We start from the raw sequence: 19,199 nt of genomic DNA, 5'->3' as shown, positions 1-19,199 counted from the left end.
TCTCACAATTTAGTGTGCTGCTATCAGTGGAAGGACAGCCCAGCCAAGATAAATAGGCATATGTTAAGAAATAAGCCCTTGGTCGTTATGAGTCAGACTGATAAAATAATTGAAAAGGAAGCACTTCAGTGTTCCTGCTTGTATGAAAAGAGATAAAAAAAAAAAAAAAAAAAACCGTTTTCAAGCAGAACTTTTATTTTCAAAGCTTTTAAGAGGTGTCAACAGCATTTAATATCTCAGAAGTCAGCTTACAGACAGCCATGTCTGGCAAGGTGGCTTGCTGCAAGTTCAAATGCGCAGAACGACCAGAGGAATGGGCCAAGAGCCTATCAAGGGGAAAATGTGTTTGAACTCTGTATTTGGGAGACGAATGTGCAGTAGATGTTTGAAATAGCTCCAATAAGAATATGCGCAGGCCAGATTAGAAGGAAAAGTGTAGACTGGCCACAGGGGATCTATTTACAGAAATCATTTGTGGTTATTTCACCCAAACTTTGGTTGGGCAAGGAGTACAAACATATTCTTGGAACAGAATTTTACAGCTATCTTTCAAGTCATTTTTGGGCCAAAGAGAAATTTTCTGTCCACCATGGCCTAATGAATCCCACGGGAGGTGATTCACCAAGTGTGTTTAATGTTTCCTCTCCGTTCATCCCTTTGTCTCACTTGTTTTCCTTCCCTGTTATGTCTGACAGGCTCCAATGTTTTCCTGGCCCCGACTGAGGGATGCTGATCCTATCCTGAGATGCGAAATGGCTTCCACTGGAGAGGCAAGTAGTCAATGAGCCCTTGTTTTGGATTTCCTGGGATGTCTTTATGGTTCTATGGTCTGGATACGGTCATGTAAGTAAAGTAGTAAGTGGCGAGAGAGGAGCAAACTTCGTAAGATTTTATTTTCCCAGGGGAGCTCAAAGGTTAGGATGTGTGAATTAAAGAAAAGTCTTCTTCTACTTTTTTTTTTTTTTCTTTGTAGCAGAGTTGACAGTTTTACATGCGATCCTGGGAACTGAATACATGTGTACTGAATTCATTTCCACTTAATTCATTTCCACATGTGTGAACAGCAGTCATATATTCCTCTAGACATCTGAGGGTACCCTGTGTCAATCTTTGTGAGGTTCTCGCATCCTTCTGCAATAACTGTTTAACCTTCCCTCTGGTATGATTGAAGCAGGTCAGCGCATCTTTATAAGAAACGTGCAGAATGACATCATTAAAAAGGTGACAGGTGTGGGCCGTGGAAACTGCAAATGGATTAAAAAAAAAAAAAAAAAAAAAGTCCCAGGATCATCTTTCAGATGAATTCCAGCTTCAACTTCTTGAGGCTGGTCTAAAATTATAATGGAACTGGCCACTGGAGGTCCCCCTCCTCTTGTGTTGCAACTGTGTCAAGGGAAGGTTTCTTTAAAAATGCGATATGTATTTTCTCCTAGAGAGCTGTCAGATTCTAGAAAGTTCTCTACATGTCAGTGTCAGGGCATTTTATGAATCACCTAGCCCTTGACAGACACACTCACTACAGCCTTCAGATCCTCATCAGTGCACACTGGAGTGGCAATGCCAGACTGTGAGGAAGTAGTGTGTCTCACGGTGTTAAGGGGGGAAAAAAAAAGCAATCTAAGTGGGAGAGTATTTAATTGCAAAGAATATGAGATGCTTTTTATGGTTGCTTGGTTACAAGCATGTGCATTGATGAGAAGCCAAGTGAGACCTGGAGACAGGCAGTGAGGAATAAATGACTGTGGTGTTACAGCTGTGTTCTTAGAAAGGGGCTCTTGATCCTTTTGCTGTTTCTTTTAATACAGTTGGAAAGGGAGCGTCGCTGTGAACTATGGGTACTACACTATTCCCAGATAAAGGATGCTGTTGTCAGGTCCATTCTGATCCCATGGTTCTGTATTCAGTTAACCCAGAGACAGATGCGGGAGAGCCCCCTTACCCTTCCACGGCTTCTCTAGTGCGGCAAGCTTGTTCTCAGGGTTTCTGTCCTGCCTGCTTCCACAACGATGATAATACAAACAACTTAGAGGTTGCTCGCATTTGTCGTTTCTTTTTCTAAGCTAGAAAAAGATCTTCTTCTAATATTAAAGCCATATTTCCAAGTGTCATCAAGTGCGACATTTTAGATTCTGTTTCATAACTGAAATCAGAATAATAAATCCAGTTTAGAAATCTCAGCCATGCCTCAAAGACACTTACAGTGTTTAAGTGGATTGCTGTGGAGTTGCATAAGCATCCGGCTTCTTATCTTATTAAGGGGCATTTTATTTTCTAGAGGTAAAGTGAAGATGTAATCCTCATATTCACAGGGCTGTTTGACTTTTTGTTTTGTGTTCTGAATGGCTAGACAGAACATTAATGGGACACCTCTTTTGGGTACCTGCGCTTCTGATCGGGCCGCAGGGTTCCTATCGGTGGAAGTGATTAACTTACGTTGACATTGCTCGAGTTGATTGGCCAGTATTTGACTGATTAAAATGTTCACTGTGGGGTGGAAAGCAGACATGCACTCGTGGCCAGCTGAAGGTTATCATGAGAACTTTCCTTGCCCAGCAAGAGAGAGTCATTTGCTTAAAGAATGAATTCAGCCGTCAGCATTATTTACTATAATGGTGACTCTGAACGCGTGCCAGATGATATGTGCAGAACTGACTCCCATCATGTTAAAATACACCACTTGTCCTCTAGTTATGGCGGTCGTTTGACTTGTAATTACAGTGCACAGCAGTTACCTCAGGGAAATCTCTATAGACCCTACCAATTGGTGTTAGCTTGGCATCTTTTCTTTTCCCATTTGTACACATGGCTTGAGTATTCAGGATGCGTCACAGGGTATTCTGGTTCTGTTTATAAAAGTGATGAAAGAAAAAGAATAAGTTTTTTCTTTTTCTTTTTTTTTTTTTTTTAAAGATTTCCATGTGCTTATTGCATTTCTCAGGCACTCTTTCCTGAGGGTGTCTGAGGTGATTTTAAAGCAGTGGCTCATTTCTGTCATTCCCCACCCTGAATCCAACATGCGCTGGGACATGGGAACAGTTATTTAAACAGGAACTCATATTGATATTTGGAAATTCACCACGTTACACACCAGAAGCTGTGATTTGTATCCAAATAACTTGCAGCGCAATCCAGTATGTTGTTCCACTGAGTGTTGTTGAATAGAGAAGGAATTGCTTATTCATTCATTATGCTTAATTAAAAACATAAGATACAGCTGTCCTGGCCGGTCATTTAATTCTTGCATTTGGATTGCTTGATCTTTGGGAAATACTGGTAAATTCAAGGGAAAGAGTTTCTCAGTATATTGTTCTCCATTAGTTTTTAATTTTCTTTTTTTTTTTCCTTTCTGCTCTCTTTCCTTTATTTTAATTTTTACTTAATCCTAAACAGGTGGCATGCTTTGGCGAGGGTATTCACACAGCCTTCCTGAAGGCAATGCTGTCTACAGGGTTTAAGATACCTCAGAAAGGCATTCTGATTGGAATCCAGGTGAGTGGCATGTGGCTGTGCGTACTCCCAGGGCTGGGATGTGGTCGCTTGTGGTAATGGCCACTGGTTCTTCTATTTGCCCCCTTGGCCCTCTCCTGCTACTGCAGCAGATACAAAAGTAAACTAAGGAACAGAAAGCAAGAAGTCTCTAGTGAGTGACTATTTATTTTGAAAGGGACTACATTAGAAAAGCAATGGCCCACTATTCTTTGTTTGTACCGTTTCTTTCCATATGTTTTTTACATTTTTATTCATTTATTTAGAATTTTTTACCATGTGCTTTGATCAATCTTATCCTTTATCACCTTTCCAGATCCATCCCTCTTTTTCTACCTACCCAACTTTGTGTCTTGTATCTTTTAAAACCCATTCAGTTTGTGATGTCCATATGCTTTTAGATGTCCAGTCTTCCCTTGAGGGTGGTCAACCCAGCAGGGACTACATTACTCAAGCAAATTAATGCTTTCCCAGCTAACAGTTACCAATAATTCCTTAGGTAGGGACGGGACTTCATCAGGAATGAACACTTACTTCATGCTGGAATTTTGTCTGGCGTGGACTTTCATAGGCCTTGTTGTGCATCTGTATACATTGCACATTCTCATTATAAGTTCCTGAAAAATAATCATATATGCTTATCAACTGGTCATTCATTTTGACTTGAGATTAGGAATTCTTATATCCTTTAAAAACAAGGAGTGGTCATATACACCTCCCCTGCTGTGACTTTAATAAGCTCAAACCCTGCACGGCTTCACAAAAATCAATAAAAACATAATTAGAACAGAATCACGTATTCTCAAGCCAGTGGGTGATTATTATAAATGCTGCCTCATTAGGAGATCTTAATATTAGCAAATTAGACTCTGGAGAACAGACAGGTAGTCACTTTGGAGAAGTTTCTAGAAAGAGTAACTTGGAATTTTGTGCTATGAAGGTGGCAGAAGGGCGACGATGAGGACTCAGAGCAGAGGCTAACAAGATGACTTGTCAAATGAAGCTTAATGGCGGTTTGGAGACAGATCATATCACATGAGTGACTCATCACGTTATAAATGGGCCCTAAGTATTATTAAGTCCCAACTAGGAGACTATTGGCCCAACTTCTAGTGATGGCTTAAAGTTTAATGTGAGACTTGGGGACATCCAGAGGAGACCATGCCCTTAGCTCTCATCTTCCCAACTAATCAAAACTCTGCTAACATTTTCAAATAGCAGTTTAAGGAAGCAGTGATGTATAAAATTGTGGCTTGTTTGGTTCCGGTGCTGTGGTGAAATATGCTGCAAAATTAATTTGTTCCTATGAAATATTTGTGGGATATGGGCATCAGCCAACAGACATTTGCTTTGTAGGAAAGAAAGGGGACTTTACAGAGGTGGGGAAGAATATTTTCAAAGCAATGAGATTTCATTAATTAAAATTCTACTTTTGAATGCACTGTCTTAAAAACAATCTTTCATCAGCTACAACTGGGGGAAACTGATGAGTAGAACTGTAAGTCTTTAGAAACAGAATATAATTTTATGAATTATTTTATATGGGAGGCAAGGAACAGTCCTAACATTTAATGTTTATATAGTCCCCACAATCCATTCATACTGCTTTTAAAAGGTGATACTTAGGCTGAAAACATAACAGAATAGGCAGAGAGTCAGTAGCTTTAAGTTGTAGAAAAGGATCCATCCTCGTACCTCAGCTTCATAGCTGCAGGGACCCAGTCACCTGTGCTGTGTGACTCAGGGTAGACTTTGAAAAAGAGCACTTTATCTTGTTATCACCAGGTCAGAAGGAGTCATTGTGATGTTTTCAAACACATACTCAGAATTGAAAAGGACTTAACAGAGATCTAGTATGGACATGGAGGCCAGGGATAGACAGGATGTCTGAAAGCATCTGGTTGGGGAAGTTATTTAATCAAGTTATGAGAGAGTAGTCCACATTTGCGTCGTGGCTTCCTAGGGTGGTCATCCGCATACATGGTATGACACTGCCATAGGCCTCACAGAACAACGAGAGCCATATGGTTGCTGAGAATTTCCTTTATTTTTCCTTCCTCGAGCAATGGGGAGGCTGCTCAGTGTCCATCCCACTTGTAGTGAATGCCTTCTTTTCCCTTTTTCACACCCCTTAAGTACATGCTCTGAGTAGAAAGATTTAATGAAGACACTTAGAGTCATTCATTTGGTATACAGCTGGTTCCATGAGAAACCTGGGAGAACAGAGAGACTAGGAATACTGAGGGTCAGGTGACTCTGAGCTGGAAAACTTCTTTGCTTAGTCTCACAGGCTGAATGCATTCTAAAATAAGCACTTATTACTAGAAGTTTTTTTTTTTTAACATGTAGAAAGTTGTGTGCATGTGCACATGCATGTGTGAGCGCACATGCACCCTTACCTGTATGTGGCATTCTTCTTAATTCTGTATTCCTCTTTCTCATTGTAATCTTTTTCTCATGTACTCTTTTTCTGCCCTTCTTATGCCAGATCCCAGGGTCAAATCACCCAGAAAGTTTGAAATATTTATACCCTCCATCTTACGTACGTAAGATTTAGGAGAAAGTAAGAGTCCGGATGCAGATTTTAACAAAGCATCTTTGTCAGCTTAATTGCCATGTGCTCTGGGGGACTTTACCGAGAAGCCTTCGACATTCCAGGGTATTTGTAATGTGAGAAGCGTAGTATGGGTTTAGGAGGCAACAGAATCACCCTTGATTTCCCTGCAGTCATTCCAGCCACCTTTCATCCTGTCACAATGTATTTTTAGTTGTGACAAGGAGGCAATCTGCCTTGTTTTGAGTTTTTTTTCTAGAGCACCCTATAACAATGAGTGATTTCCTCTGGAGGACATGGAGAGCACCCTCTGTGTTCCCTCCTCTGATTGGGCTATTCAGCAATGCTGGTGAAGTGGCAAGCACCAGCCTGACATCTGGGCTTCAGCGCTGCTCAGAAACACAAAGCTAGCTTTTATTCGAAAAGACGACTCCCAGTGACATGAATAACCTTTTATCTCCAAAGAGGCATCATTAGGAACAAGTACACAGTTGTCAGTCCTGGCAACCCAGTAGCATCCACAGACATCACTTGGTTGTTCACTTGGCTTTTTCTTCTGCAGCCGGAAGTTGGATCAGTGTAAAAATGGTCCCTGGAGGAAATAGATGTTTATTCCACTCTTAAAAGAACCTTTTCCTTATAAACATTTCTAAGACCATAAACTGCCTTGTACTTCTCACCTCTACCAAGGAAGGGAATCTTACGTAGGTATTTTCAATCAGCTTTTAAATCTGAGGCTCCTCAGATGCAAGCTGACAGTGGTAATTTCTTTTTGTAGAGAGGGCTGTTTTATGTGTCACAAGTGTTCAATACCTGTTTGATAGAAGTTTATAATGTGTCTATGAAAGCCAACACCCCACACCAGAAGGCAGAGTGGTTTGCTGGCTGGGAACTGCCAATACTGTCATGTTGGATATTTATCTTTTTCACTTGGGGGACAGCAGTGAAACCGCTCCATAATGAGGTTCTGCCTGGAACCTGCAGGTCTTAGAGGACTTGCTGACTTATTTTATTTTAAGATGGCAAAGGGAAAAAAAATTGCATTATGGTATTCCTCCCTCAACGTTTTTTTTTTTTTTTTTTCATTGTGACTTTGGTCAAAGTTAATGCATCTTGACCTCAAATTGCAAAATGAGTGAAGGATAACTCTTCCAGCCTCACTCGTTTCCATTTCTAAAGTGAGGTGTACATCAGAATGACCCAGAGGGTTTGAAAACTGTATATGACTGGGGTTCCCACCTGATGCAGTCCATATGGGTGGAGCCTAAAGTTTCCTACTTTTGATAAGTTCAGATGATGCTAATGCTTTTGCTTTGGGGTACCAACCGGGAACCACCTTACTTGTGGTGGCTCATTTTAGAAACCTCATGACAAATTGGTTATCACATCATTATTATCGCCACGTCCTCGGTGACTTTTTGCTAAGGGAATGTTCAAGAGATTGAGAGTCATTAGTTAAGTGCATGACTAATGCACCAATTATCCAGGCATTAACGGAGACCTCGTGTCACTTAGCACAAACCAAAGTCTTCTGTGTTTATCAGAATGCCCAAGTTTAATGTTACATATTAAGGGGGATTTAATAAAATGCAGAGATACACTTTGTATGTTTCATGTATGTTTCTTATCAAGGAATCTTAAACTATGAAGCTAATCTAATGGATCATCTCAGTTAGACCCTTGTTTTCCAAGCAAGATCACACTGAACATTTTAGTGTCCTGTTCTGCCTAGAACATATGTTAAGGCATTGCTGCGTATGGCATTAAATTGTCCTAATGTCAGTCAGTAAGAACAATTCTCTGTTATCTCTATCGTATTTTATAATTTTATTTTATTTTTATGTAGAGCCATGAACCAATGCTATCTAAACACATTTATTCCCTGGGTGGAAATAGAAAGCTACTATCTGGGGCACGGTTACACTTCATGTTCTAGTAGGCTGTCATGAATAAACCCTGTGCCTGCCTCGGCTCAGATTCATCCCATTGCATTTATCTTTTCTATTTGCCAATGGTTTCTTCTCATAAAACTGCAGTTCTTGGATTGAGAGGGCCAGAATCTAAAAAGATTTTATATTTGAACATAGTCTTTGGAGTCATTCCTAGGATTTAGATCTGTTCTCGGACATGCTTTGCATGTGAATATAAGGAGATTTTATGGGTAAAGCATCATGAAAATTGTACAAGGATCCGGATATGTTTTTAATTACAATTCATAGTTTGGGGACTAGAAATAGGATCATATCCACATTTTCTCAAACATCATAATGTGATTTCTAAACCGACCACAATACATTTACAGAAACAACAGTATATCAACACACAAAACCTTTTCAGGAAAATCAGTGAAATAATCTCATCGAAAGAACAGATAAGCATGTGTGAGTTTAAAACACTTACATAATAAGGCAAATGTCAGAATTTAATCCTTGGGCAGGTCATTCATTTTTGTTCTTTGTCTCCCTGCACATTGCCTGAAAAACACAAATTCTTAAGTACAGGGATATCTTTAGAAGTGGGGAATACCTGATGGCAACATGTGGGAATCCAGGGAAATCAGGTACAGCTGGAGTCCTAGGAAGGCTACAAAACCAGACTGACGGAAACTGTCTGAAAAAAATGAGTTGGGCCATCAGGAAAACCCAAGTAGAAATGGGTGTACATGGTGGGAAAGTTGGTTTGGACTATAATAAATCGTAGTTTTGGGCCGGAGAGATGGTTCAGAGGTTAAGAGCACTGGCTGCTCCTCCAGAGGTCCTGAGTTCAATTCCCAGCAACCACATGGTGGCTCACAACCATCTATAATGAGATCTAATGCCCTCTTCTGACATGCAGGCATACATGCAGACAGGACACTGTATATACAATAAATAAATAAAAATAAATGGTAGAAGAAGCCAGGATTGAATACTAGGTTATAGGGAAAGGAATCTAGTCTCTGGGAAGCTGGAAAAAAGCAAGTATCTTAATATCAATGTTAATATTATTAATCAATCTTTCGTGAGAACTGGTATTAGCCCTGGATGTGCTGATCTGGAGCACTAACACTCCGTAGTGATGCTGGTACATTTTCTTACTTGTCAATCACAGTGACCCAATACCACAAGTACTGATACTGGTATACTGAAAGGATGAGGAGACAGAGAAAAGTTAAATCACCCAGGGAACCACAAATTAGTGAGTAGTGCATCCTTAAGAGTTAGGATCATTATTATCAGCCTTTTAGAAGTGAAGAAGTGAGGCCTAGGGCACTAGCTTTTCTGAGCATCTACTTCTAGTGAAAGGTGAAGCCAGGACTTGAAAAGGAACTTAAAACTCCGGGGATTTTCAGTATATGAGCTTCTAGGACAGTGAGTGAGTTATTAAAAGCAGTGCAAAATTAGAACTCACCAATGAACAGGTTGTTTGGAATAGCAAAAGAGCCAGTTGGGTTCCAGCAGGGATGACTTGATGTTCAGATCTCAGCCCAGTGTGTCCCTAATCAGGAAAAGAAACCAGGCAAGAGGAAACTGTGGATCTAAACAAAGATGGCAGGACACTGAACACGAATGAAAGGGGGTTAGAGATAGGAGGAAGGTAGAGAACAAGGTAACATAAATGGAATTTCATTTACACTGGAGAATATATGACTTACACCAAGGAAAAAGCAACATATAGGGCTTTCTTTTATAATGACGGGAGGGATGTTTTATTGAATGTGTCCAGCAACATCTTGTAAGTGAATTCTGTTCATCTCTGTTCCAGCAATCATTCCGTCCAAGATTCCTCGGTGTGGCTGAGCAGTTACACAATGAAGGTTTCAAGGTATACCCTTCTGGTTCTTTTTTTAAAAAGTGGTTTTCTTTCAACATTGAAATTTATCCAGGCAAGAAAATACTGCACAAACAGGAACCTGATTTTTCAATTTGGACATTTAACTAAACTTGATTATTTCAAAACGTCCACAGAGGATTATTGGTAGCTAATGATTATTGGTGTAGGAGAGTGTCATTTTCTTCAGTGTTGTCACCACTTGGAAGTAACCTTCCTCTCACCTTGAAGCAAGTAACTCAATTAAATCCAGTGGGTCTCACAAAAGGAGCCCTGAAAATAGGAGAGAAATCATTGAGAAGAAAGGCTCTAGTGGGAGAGAGGAGGTTCAGAGATTGGAACAGGGTTGGTGGGTGAAAATTAAAATTGGTTGTGTAAACAAATGAAACCATCAAACAATAAAAGTTAAAAAAAACTTTACATAGACTAAAATAGTTAGAAAGAGTAGGTTTAACAAAATGACTACACACTCAGTAGTAGTTGTCAGCTTAAAATCTTGGAAGCTTTAGATGAAGTGTAATTAGGACATTCACCAGTGTATTTCTGTCTCTTTTTCTTTTCTTGATTCTGTGTGAGGTCATAGTTTCCAGCTGTTACAGTTACAGGCAAAGTGTCTTTGTAGCAAATAGCTCTGTGCACAGTCTTGTTCAGTAAAGCAAAGTTATTTCCACAGCTGAGATTGGGCCTGTGGTCATGGATTTTGTTGCCCTCATAAAAATATTTTCTAAGCTATGGCTAACTCATTTACAAATGCAGTTACAACCAAGACTCTTAAATGCTTCCTCATTGAAAAGATTTAAAAATATTTAAAGTATGTGAAGAGTGGGGACTGACTCTGGCATGAACTCTGGTGCCCCATATTTGACCACTTCCCCGTGGTGGGGAGGCCTAGTGGCACTCAGAGGAAGGGTAAGCAGGCTACCAAGATGAGACTTGATAGATAGCCTATGACCATCTAGTGGGGGAGGAGGTCCCCCTTGGTCACAGACCGAGGGGAGGGGGATAGGGTGAAAGCGGAATGGAGGGAGGAATGGGTGGATACAAGTGAGGGGAAAAAATTGAGATGTAAATATGAATAAATTAATTAAAAATATTTAAAATATCTGTGCCCCAGATTCTGGGTTGAAGTGACTACACTTGGCACCATTCTTCATGATTCTTTCTCTTCTTTCCATTGTAAGCGATCCCTCTGTCCCTCCATTAACAACGGCTTCTTTATAGTAACCAGGTTTTCTCTTTTAAATGCAGCTGTTTGCCACAGAAGCTACATCGGACTGGCTCAATGCCAACAATGTCCCTGCCACTCCTGTAGCATGGCCATCTCAGGAAGGACAGAACCCCAGCCTTTCTTCAATCAGGAAGTAAGAATGGAACAGTCTGTTTTCTGAGTTGGGAAAACAAAAGCCAAAAACTAGAACTGAAAGGAAAACAAAAGATAGATGATAGGAGCTAGTATAGTATGAAACTCTCACCTCACTTGCTTTCAAATCCTCTCAAAAATGTGTTTGGTTTACAAATTCACAGATGAGCAATTTTATGGGTGATAGTGTTATTTTTATAAAAAGTCTTATTACCATATGTGGAACCTGGGCATGTGTTAGAGAGCATCTCTCAGATCCTTCTGGTAAGAGTGCTTGACAGGTACAAGTAAAACTATGAAGAATTCATTGCAGTGCTTTCTATATTATGTCATATATGTTTATACACAATACACACACACACACACACACACACATGTATATGTGATTGATCATCTACATTTCACTGAGGCTGTGCATTGGTGAATCAGTCAATTTTTTGAGCACTTGCTGCATGGAGAAACCTGGACTAAGCAGTTTAATGATGTTATCAACTAAATGATTGTCCCTTAGGCCACATTGTCACCTGATTTTGTAAGAGACACAGAGTGAGGCTTCAGGAACAGCAGGGCATCTGTTTTTACAAAGCCCCACGCTGGGATGAGGGCATAGTAGATCCTTCCGTGTTGTCCCAGTTTACCTAATAACGACAACATACCAAATTCTATGCAATATGGCACTTATTAAAGGTTGTTAAGAAATCACTATACAATGAATGGAAGAATAAAATCATGTGCAGACCCTAAATGTCTTCCAGTGATGCCGAGTCCCTTGCTTGGAGTTTTGTAGTGAAAACCAGCTCTGCTTCGTGCTTTTGGCACTTGAATGTCTCTTAGTGTATGTTCAGTCAGTCCAGTAACAGAACGTGATACAGGTTAACTCGCAACCATGTATTCTCGCACTTTCTCCTGCCAGGGAGTGGGAAGCAGGCCCAAGAGGTAGAGGTGGTATGTGGGTAGGAGCCTGGGGGTAGCAGGGCTTTCAATGCTGAAGGGATCGCCTCTTTGTATATCAAATGCCAAATAGATCAGACTGTCAATTCTTGTTATATTGGGTGGTATTTTCAAGAGAAAACAAGGCTTTCATCCTGCTAGATGTTTACCAGAGTTCAAAAACAAAATAAAAATTGTAATTTCCCGGTGAGATTGAACACCGACATAGAGGTAGAAAAGAGCAGAAAAGAGCAGAAAAGAGCAGAAAAGAGCAGGCAGTCACCAGCTCAACGCAGCACTGGGTTAAGTGGGAGAGAGACAGACAGACAGACAGAGACAGAGAGAGACAGAGACAGAGAGAGACAGAGAGACAGAAAGAGACAGAGAGAAACAGAGAGAGAGAGAGAGAGAGAGAGAGAGAGAGAGAGAGAGTGTAATTTATGTTGGTAATTTAACTGTAGGCTTCTATTTTATTTTCTTCTCTTAGGTTGATAAAAGATGGAAGCATCGACCTAGTGATTAATCTCCCCAATAACAACACCAAATTTGTCCATGATAATTACGTGATTCGGAGGACAGCTGTGGACAGTGGAATTGCTCTCCTCACCAACTTCCAGGTATGTTCCCTTCTTTACATACAAGCCATATGTAGGTTTTACCTTCAAGAGTGTTAGCCACTCTCTGCATCTACCCCTGACCGCACCCCGCCATGCAGCATTCAGAACAGAGAGGGACTTTTAATAGAATCTGAAACAATGATGTTGATATGGTAGATCATGGCCTGACTTTAAGAGTTGGACATTAAGCGATTGTGGTCATCAAAAGCCAGGAAAAGGAATGGTTCTTTTGTGGTCCATTCAATTATCCTGTGAGTGCAAAGCTATACCACAGTACGGAATGAAGATGTGGAGTGCTCTCTCCTTGTGTCCAAATGAAAGCTACTGCACAAAAGCAATACGCATAGATGTAATAATTCACATGTTTGTCCACATGCCCTGCTCATACACACACACAGATTGAATAAAGCATGAAGTGCATTCAATTTTATTTGGAAACTAGCCACCACGGTTATCACAGAAAGAACCACATATCTGAGAGTCACCAATGATGTGTGTATTATATTTTTTTTTCCTGAGTTAGTTTTAATCCTTATTGTGGGTAGGGTAAGTTTATTCAAGGTGAAGTCTGAACTCTGTGGGAGAAAATGGCATCACAACTTATTCCATACCCCTTTGAAAATCAGGAGCAGAACTTGTGACTTTACACTCCTGATTCATCCTGCATTCACTTTTATCTCTTGTAGGCTGCTAACATTCGTGACATTTTCTTCCAGGTGACCAAACTTTTTGCTGAAGCTGTGCAGAAATCTCGCACTGTGGACTCTAAGAGTCTGTTCCACTACAGGCAGTACAGTGCTGGGAAGACAGTGTAGAACAGCCAGCGCCCAGGAAATTCATCCTTGAGTCAGCACGAGCCACACTGCACCGAAGTGACCCTTCCCAACCTAACTCCTGAAATGGATGTTGTTGCCAAACTTTATTTTGTGTTCCTCTGTTCTTAATAGCCGGTATCTTTAGCCATTAAATTGTTGTAAGTCACTGTCTCAAAACCAATGAGTCCTCCCCAAGTTACTTAAGGGATTTAGACACTTGTGCCTTCTTTTTTGTAGACTGACTTTTAACATTTATTTCATGGTGCTTGTTATTAATGATCAAAATAGAAAAAGTTGCTCTTCTATCTTCTGGACTCTATACTTTAAACATACTCTCATTTCCAAAGCAATATCAGCCACACCCAGAGCCCACTAACAGGACAGATTGCCATGAAATTTTGTTCAAATGAAATATGGATTTAATGTATGAACAGCATCATGATATATATGTAGTGTTCCTTTTTGGACAATGATTCTCACTTTTTTTAGCCAATCTAGAAATATCATTTCTTCTTTCCATGATGCACAATGTGGGGCTGACTTTCTTTGATGGATGCTTGCTTGAGGTGTTGGAGGATGCCAGGAGATGCCGGAGAACATGGAAGTGGTTAGAGTCTTGATATTTGTGTTGGGTTTTAATATAAGCCAAGTGAAATGTCCAGACACCTTCTGCTCAAATTTTGCAACACTTTCAAAGTCACCGTTCCTCTTGTATGATGGATTCTGGTGATCATCCGAGTCTCACCTGTAATCTGCATTCCACACGTGTTAAACACAGGGCCCCCATTCCTTTACGTACAAGAATTATTTTTTCTTTTCAGGCAGCCTTTGTTGCTTTTAAGTGTTTTGGTTATTACAGTGCTTTAATTGTGAACTTTTAAATAAAATACTATTAAGTGAAGATGCAGTTGATATTTTATTTAAGAAAATAAAATGTAATAAGATAAAATAAAAAGCACTGCATTGAAATTGAACAGGGCAAACCAACAGAAAGAAAAGAGCCCCAAGAGAGGGCACTCCTTTGATCACACATTCACGAGTCCAGTAAAAATACTAAGCTAAAAGCCATGGTATATGCAGAGGACCTGGTTCAGATTCCTGTTGGCCCTGTGCCTGCTGCTTTAGTCTTTGTGAGTTTGTATGAGTTTTGCTCAGTTGATTTAGAGGACCTTGTTCTCCTGGTGTCCTCTGTCTCCTCTGGTTCTTGCACTTTTCCCACCTCCTCTTCTGTGGGGATTCCTGAACTCTGGGGGCGAGATTTGATGGAGACAGTTCATTTAGAACTGTATATTACAAGCCCCCTCTTTGCATAATGTCTGGCTGTGAGTCTTTATATTGGTCTCCATTTGCTGCAGGAGAAAGCTTCTCTGATAATGGCTGAGAAAGGCACCTACCGATTTTTTTTTTTTGGCCATAAGACACACCTGACCATATGACACATCCAGTTTTTAGAACTGTAAAACAAGGAAAACAGTAAAAATAGGAATTGGGCCATAAGATACACCCTAATTCTCCCCACTTTTTGGGGTGAAACGTGCATCTTATGGTCTGAAAAATATGCTATATATGAGTTTAGCAGAAGATCATTAAAAGGTATTTTATTGTCACTTTTTTTAAAGGCCAGTAGTATTTGGGTTTAAACTAGCTAGGTTGCTGGGCTATGCAGTTTCTGGTGCTTTGTCACCCAAGCAGTATTGGATATGGGTTCCATCTCATGGAGTGGGCCTCATATTAAATTAGACATTGGTTGGCTACTCCCACAAGCTGTCTGCCACCATTGCCCTGGATGTCCACAGTGGTTGTACAGGTTTGCACTCCCACCAGCAATGTATGACTGTTTCCCTTATTTCTCATCCTCTTCAGCATGATCTGTCACTTGTGCTATTGATCTTTGCTATTCTGAAACATGTAAGGTGAAATCTCAAAGTAGTTTTGATTTGCATGCCCCTGATAGCTAAAGATTTTGAACATTTTAAAGTGTTTCTTGGCCTTTTGAGTTTTCTGAGATTTCTCTGTTTAGATTTATACTCCTTTTAAAAATTGGGTTAATTGGATTTTTGATATCTAGTTTATTGAGTGCTTTACACACTATGGATATTAGTCTTATATCAGATGTAGACAAGCAATTTAAACAGACCTATAATCCTTAGAGAAATAGAAGCAGTTATTGAAAGTCTCCTAACCAAAAAAGTCCAGGGCCAGATGGTTTTAACCACAGAATTCTACCAGACTTTCAAAGGAGTGGAAATGCCAACACTCCTCAAATTATTTCACAAAATGGACACACAAGATGTCCCACGAAAGCCTTCACTTACCAGGAAACTGGGACAGAGGGGAGGACATCATATTGGGACTCTAAATGAGAGAAGCATGGGAGAATAGCAAAGTAGAAGGATCCAGAGGGTCCTAGAAACCTACAAGTAGAACATTATGAGAGGCAGATTTGGGCCCAGGGGTCCCGCTCAAACTAAGGCACCAGCCAAAGACAATACAGGCGGTAAACTTTAAACCCCTACCCAGATCTAGCCAATGGTCAGAACATTCTCCACAGTTGAGTGGAGAGTGGGATATGACTTTCTCATGTACTCTGGTGCCTCATTTTTGACCATGTCCCCTGGAGGGGGAGACCTGGTGGCACTCAGAGGAAGGATAACAGGTTACCAAGAAGAGACTTGATACCCTATGAGCATATACAGGGGGAGGTAATCCCCCTCAGAAACAGTCATAGGGGAGGGGAATAATGGGAAAATGGGAGGGAGGGAAGAATGGGAGGATACAAGGGATGGGGTAACCATTGAGATGTAACAAGAATAAATTAATAAAAAAATTTTAAAAAAATTAAAAAAAAAGAACATTCCTCAATTAATTTTATGAGACCACAGTTATCATGATACTCAAAACACACAAAGATTCAACAAAGAGAATTACAGATCAATTTCCTTGTGGACACAGATGCAAAAATATTCAATAAAATATTTGCAAACAAAATCAAAGAACATATCAAAAATCCTATTATCAAGTAGTTAGGATTCATTCCAGAGATGCAGGAATGGTTAAATATATGAAAATTAATAAATGTAATCCACAATATAAGTTAACTGAAATAAAAAACCAAACAATCATATCATTAGATGCAGAAAAGGCCTTTGACAAACTCCAACACCCCTTCATGGTAAAATTCCTGGAGAGATTAGGGATTCAAGGGACATACCTCAATGTAACAAAGGTAGTTCAGAAAAAGCAGTTGGATTCTTAGAGTTATTTATTAACCCTGACACAGAAAAATCAATTCTTTCTATGATAAAAAGGGTATGGGGCCAGATACATTTGCTTACTTGTGACATGACTTCATAAAGGTTACGAACGTATTAAGGCTAAAATTGTCTGCAGTTATAACCATCAACCCTTTTTGCTATCCATGTCTTGCACAAAGTATCTGTGCATATGCAGCTATGTGTACACTTGATTTGGTCCTTTGCAAGTGTAGGGCTATAATCTGATATTCAACATTGCCACAGACACATAATGACTCCCTGCAATGTTTGTTGGAACACAGTGCCTCACACTAAGCGATGCTCTACCACTGAACCACATCCCAAGCCCTGTGAAATGCTCTGAAAATGCCTTGAATAACACAGAGAACAGTAACTTAATACAGAGGCTGGCCAGCATCTGATGAAAACATTACCAACGGGCACGGTGATGTTCAAGCGCAGCCTTACGACCTAAAATACAGCGTTGTGAAGGCCCTGAGATGATGATGCCATGACCAATTCATATCTCTTCTTTCATTCTAGAGTCACTTGATTACTGTTTTGTACAGATCTACATAAACGTGTTTGAGATTCATCTTTCTCTTGTTCATGTAACTGTGGATGAGGCCTTCATACTTTACTTCTGTGATCTTGTTACTCTGAAACTCAAACCGTTCATTCATTTGCCTGAAAATATTTACAGAAGTTCCAGAATGTTTTGTGTAGGATGCTTACTATACTGTACCCACATATTTATGACACTTTCTTATTAATGAACTATTTGGTACCAGTTTCAAGCCCACCACTGTAATATGAAGTTGATAGAGTTCCTACTATTTCTAAGGTAGTTCTAAGTAGTTCACATGAGTTAACTCATCGCTCCTCACAATATACCTGTGAGTAAGCCTTATAGGCACTAGACATACAGAAGGCAAGGGGTATGCTCAGGTCACCTAAATAATTATATCACGATTAGAAATATAAATGTGTTGCTACAGCAAATCAAATATTTGCCTGTAGTGATCAGGGCTGGATATGTAGGGGATGTAGCTTCAGGCATTGTCTTGAACAGTAAGAGTTACCCATTTTATATTAATTTGAAGTCATTTGTAAAATACTGTAAAATGAGAAAAATAATAACAATCAGCCAAATTGTGAGTATGGTCTATTTTTTGGGTGTGGACCATACTTATCCTCTCCAGGGTGCTGAAAATGAAATTGCATTATTATTTTTGCCGTCTTTCTGTTTTCCAACATCTTAATTTTTTATAAGACTTAAATGCAAATAACTATTGCATCTACAATATTTAGTTGTAAAGGAGAAATTCAAGAAAATGGAGATGCTTGCGTTCAGACTTAGCAAGGGTTTGTCTTCTTATATAGATTGAATCTTTCATCTAAACAAGTTAATACATTTTTAAGCCTCTTGGTTTGCTATATATCATTAGTGCAGTCAGCACAGTGACAAGGTTTATAGTGCTGAGCAGTAAGCTGAGGTGCTTTTTTTGTATTAAGAATGCAACAGCTTTCAATGTGGACGGACGCTACTGTGTGAGGAGGAAGGGAGTATAGGCGGCTTGCAGGAAGAAAGGGAGTAAGGAAAGAATGGTCCATTTATAGATCTGGAATTTTAAAGCTTTGGAAGAGGAGGAAGAATATTTTTTTTAAAGTACTTCTGTTAAACTTTCTTGGTAGGCAGAATTCCTGATGGAAACTTTTAAAAACAGCTCCAACAGTCATTTGTCTCACCAGCTGCAGGTACTTGAACCCCGGCTTCTACAGTGTCCACGGCCTCTCAAACAATGAAAGTGGAAATTATCAGAGAAACAAACCATGTCTGAATGCAGTTAAGTGCTCTGTAATTACACAGCAGCGTTACCATTTGGCTGCTGGTGCGGCCCCCTGCAGGCACACGTGCCGTACATGTGCTCACACACCCAATCAAATCCACAAAGACCATTCAGTACATATTCCATTCAGTACACACTGCTCGAGACACCCTTAACTTAAAAAAGACCAGCTAAACTTTATTCCTCTCTTCTTTCTGTCACTGTTTCTTTCCCCTTTGTTCTTATATAAAATTTTTCTATTTTTTTCCTAATAAATATCACTGTGCTGTTGTACTAGACATGTGGCTATGGTGGATGTAAAGTTAATGTACCAGGGTGAGAATGCCTGTGCCCTTCTAAGTGGCTCCCTGGGTTCCAGGAAAAGTTGGTAACAATTGTCTCTCAGTCTTCTCTTGTGCATAATGAAAGGTGCAAAGGCTGCAGAAAGAACTTAAATACCTACAGCTGTTGAGATCAAGGCAGCAATAATAAGAAAAAAATCCCAAGGAAGTCAAAATTAGTACCATTTGTGCTTGGTTTTTTT

The 19,199-nt window shown here is 39.9% G+C and overlaps 1 protein-coding gene across 1 annotated transcript in view; it reads left to right on the top strand.

Moving 5' to 3' along the window:
- Nucleotides 1-13,639, top strand: part of Cps1 (carbamoyl-phosphate synthase 1) — a 111,594-nt gene extending 97,955 nt beyond the window's left edge. The window contains exons 33-38 of the mRNA XM_051154156.1: nucleotides 696-770; nucleotides 3,391-3,489; nucleotides 9,785-9,844; nucleotides 11,099-11,211; nucleotides 12,628-12,757; nucleotides 13,474-13,639. Coding sequence (XP_051010113.1) covers nucleotides 696-770; nucleotides 3,391-3,489; nucleotides 9,785-9,844; nucleotides 11,099-11,211; nucleotides 12,628-12,757; nucleotides 13,474-13,572 — 576 coding nt within the window. The 3' untranslated portion in view covers nucleotides 13,573-13,639. The remainder of the gene's footprint in view (nucleotides 1-695; nucleotides 771-3,390; nucleotides 3,490-9,784; nucleotides 9,845-11,098; nucleotides 11,212-12,627; nucleotides 12,758-13,473) is intronic.
- Nucleotides 13,640-19,199: the final 5,560 nt, after the last annotated feature.

The sequence above is a fragment of the Acomys russatus genome, chromosome 12 (assembly GCF_903995435.1).
Source record: "Acomys russatus chromosome 12, mAcoRus1.1, whole genome shotgun sequence".
NCBI lineage: Eukaryota > Metazoa > Chordata > Mammalia > Rodentia > Muridae > Acomys > Acomys russatus.
Note: the sequence above shows the minus strand (reverse complement) of the source record. Positions and strands in the feature narration are given on the sequence as shown.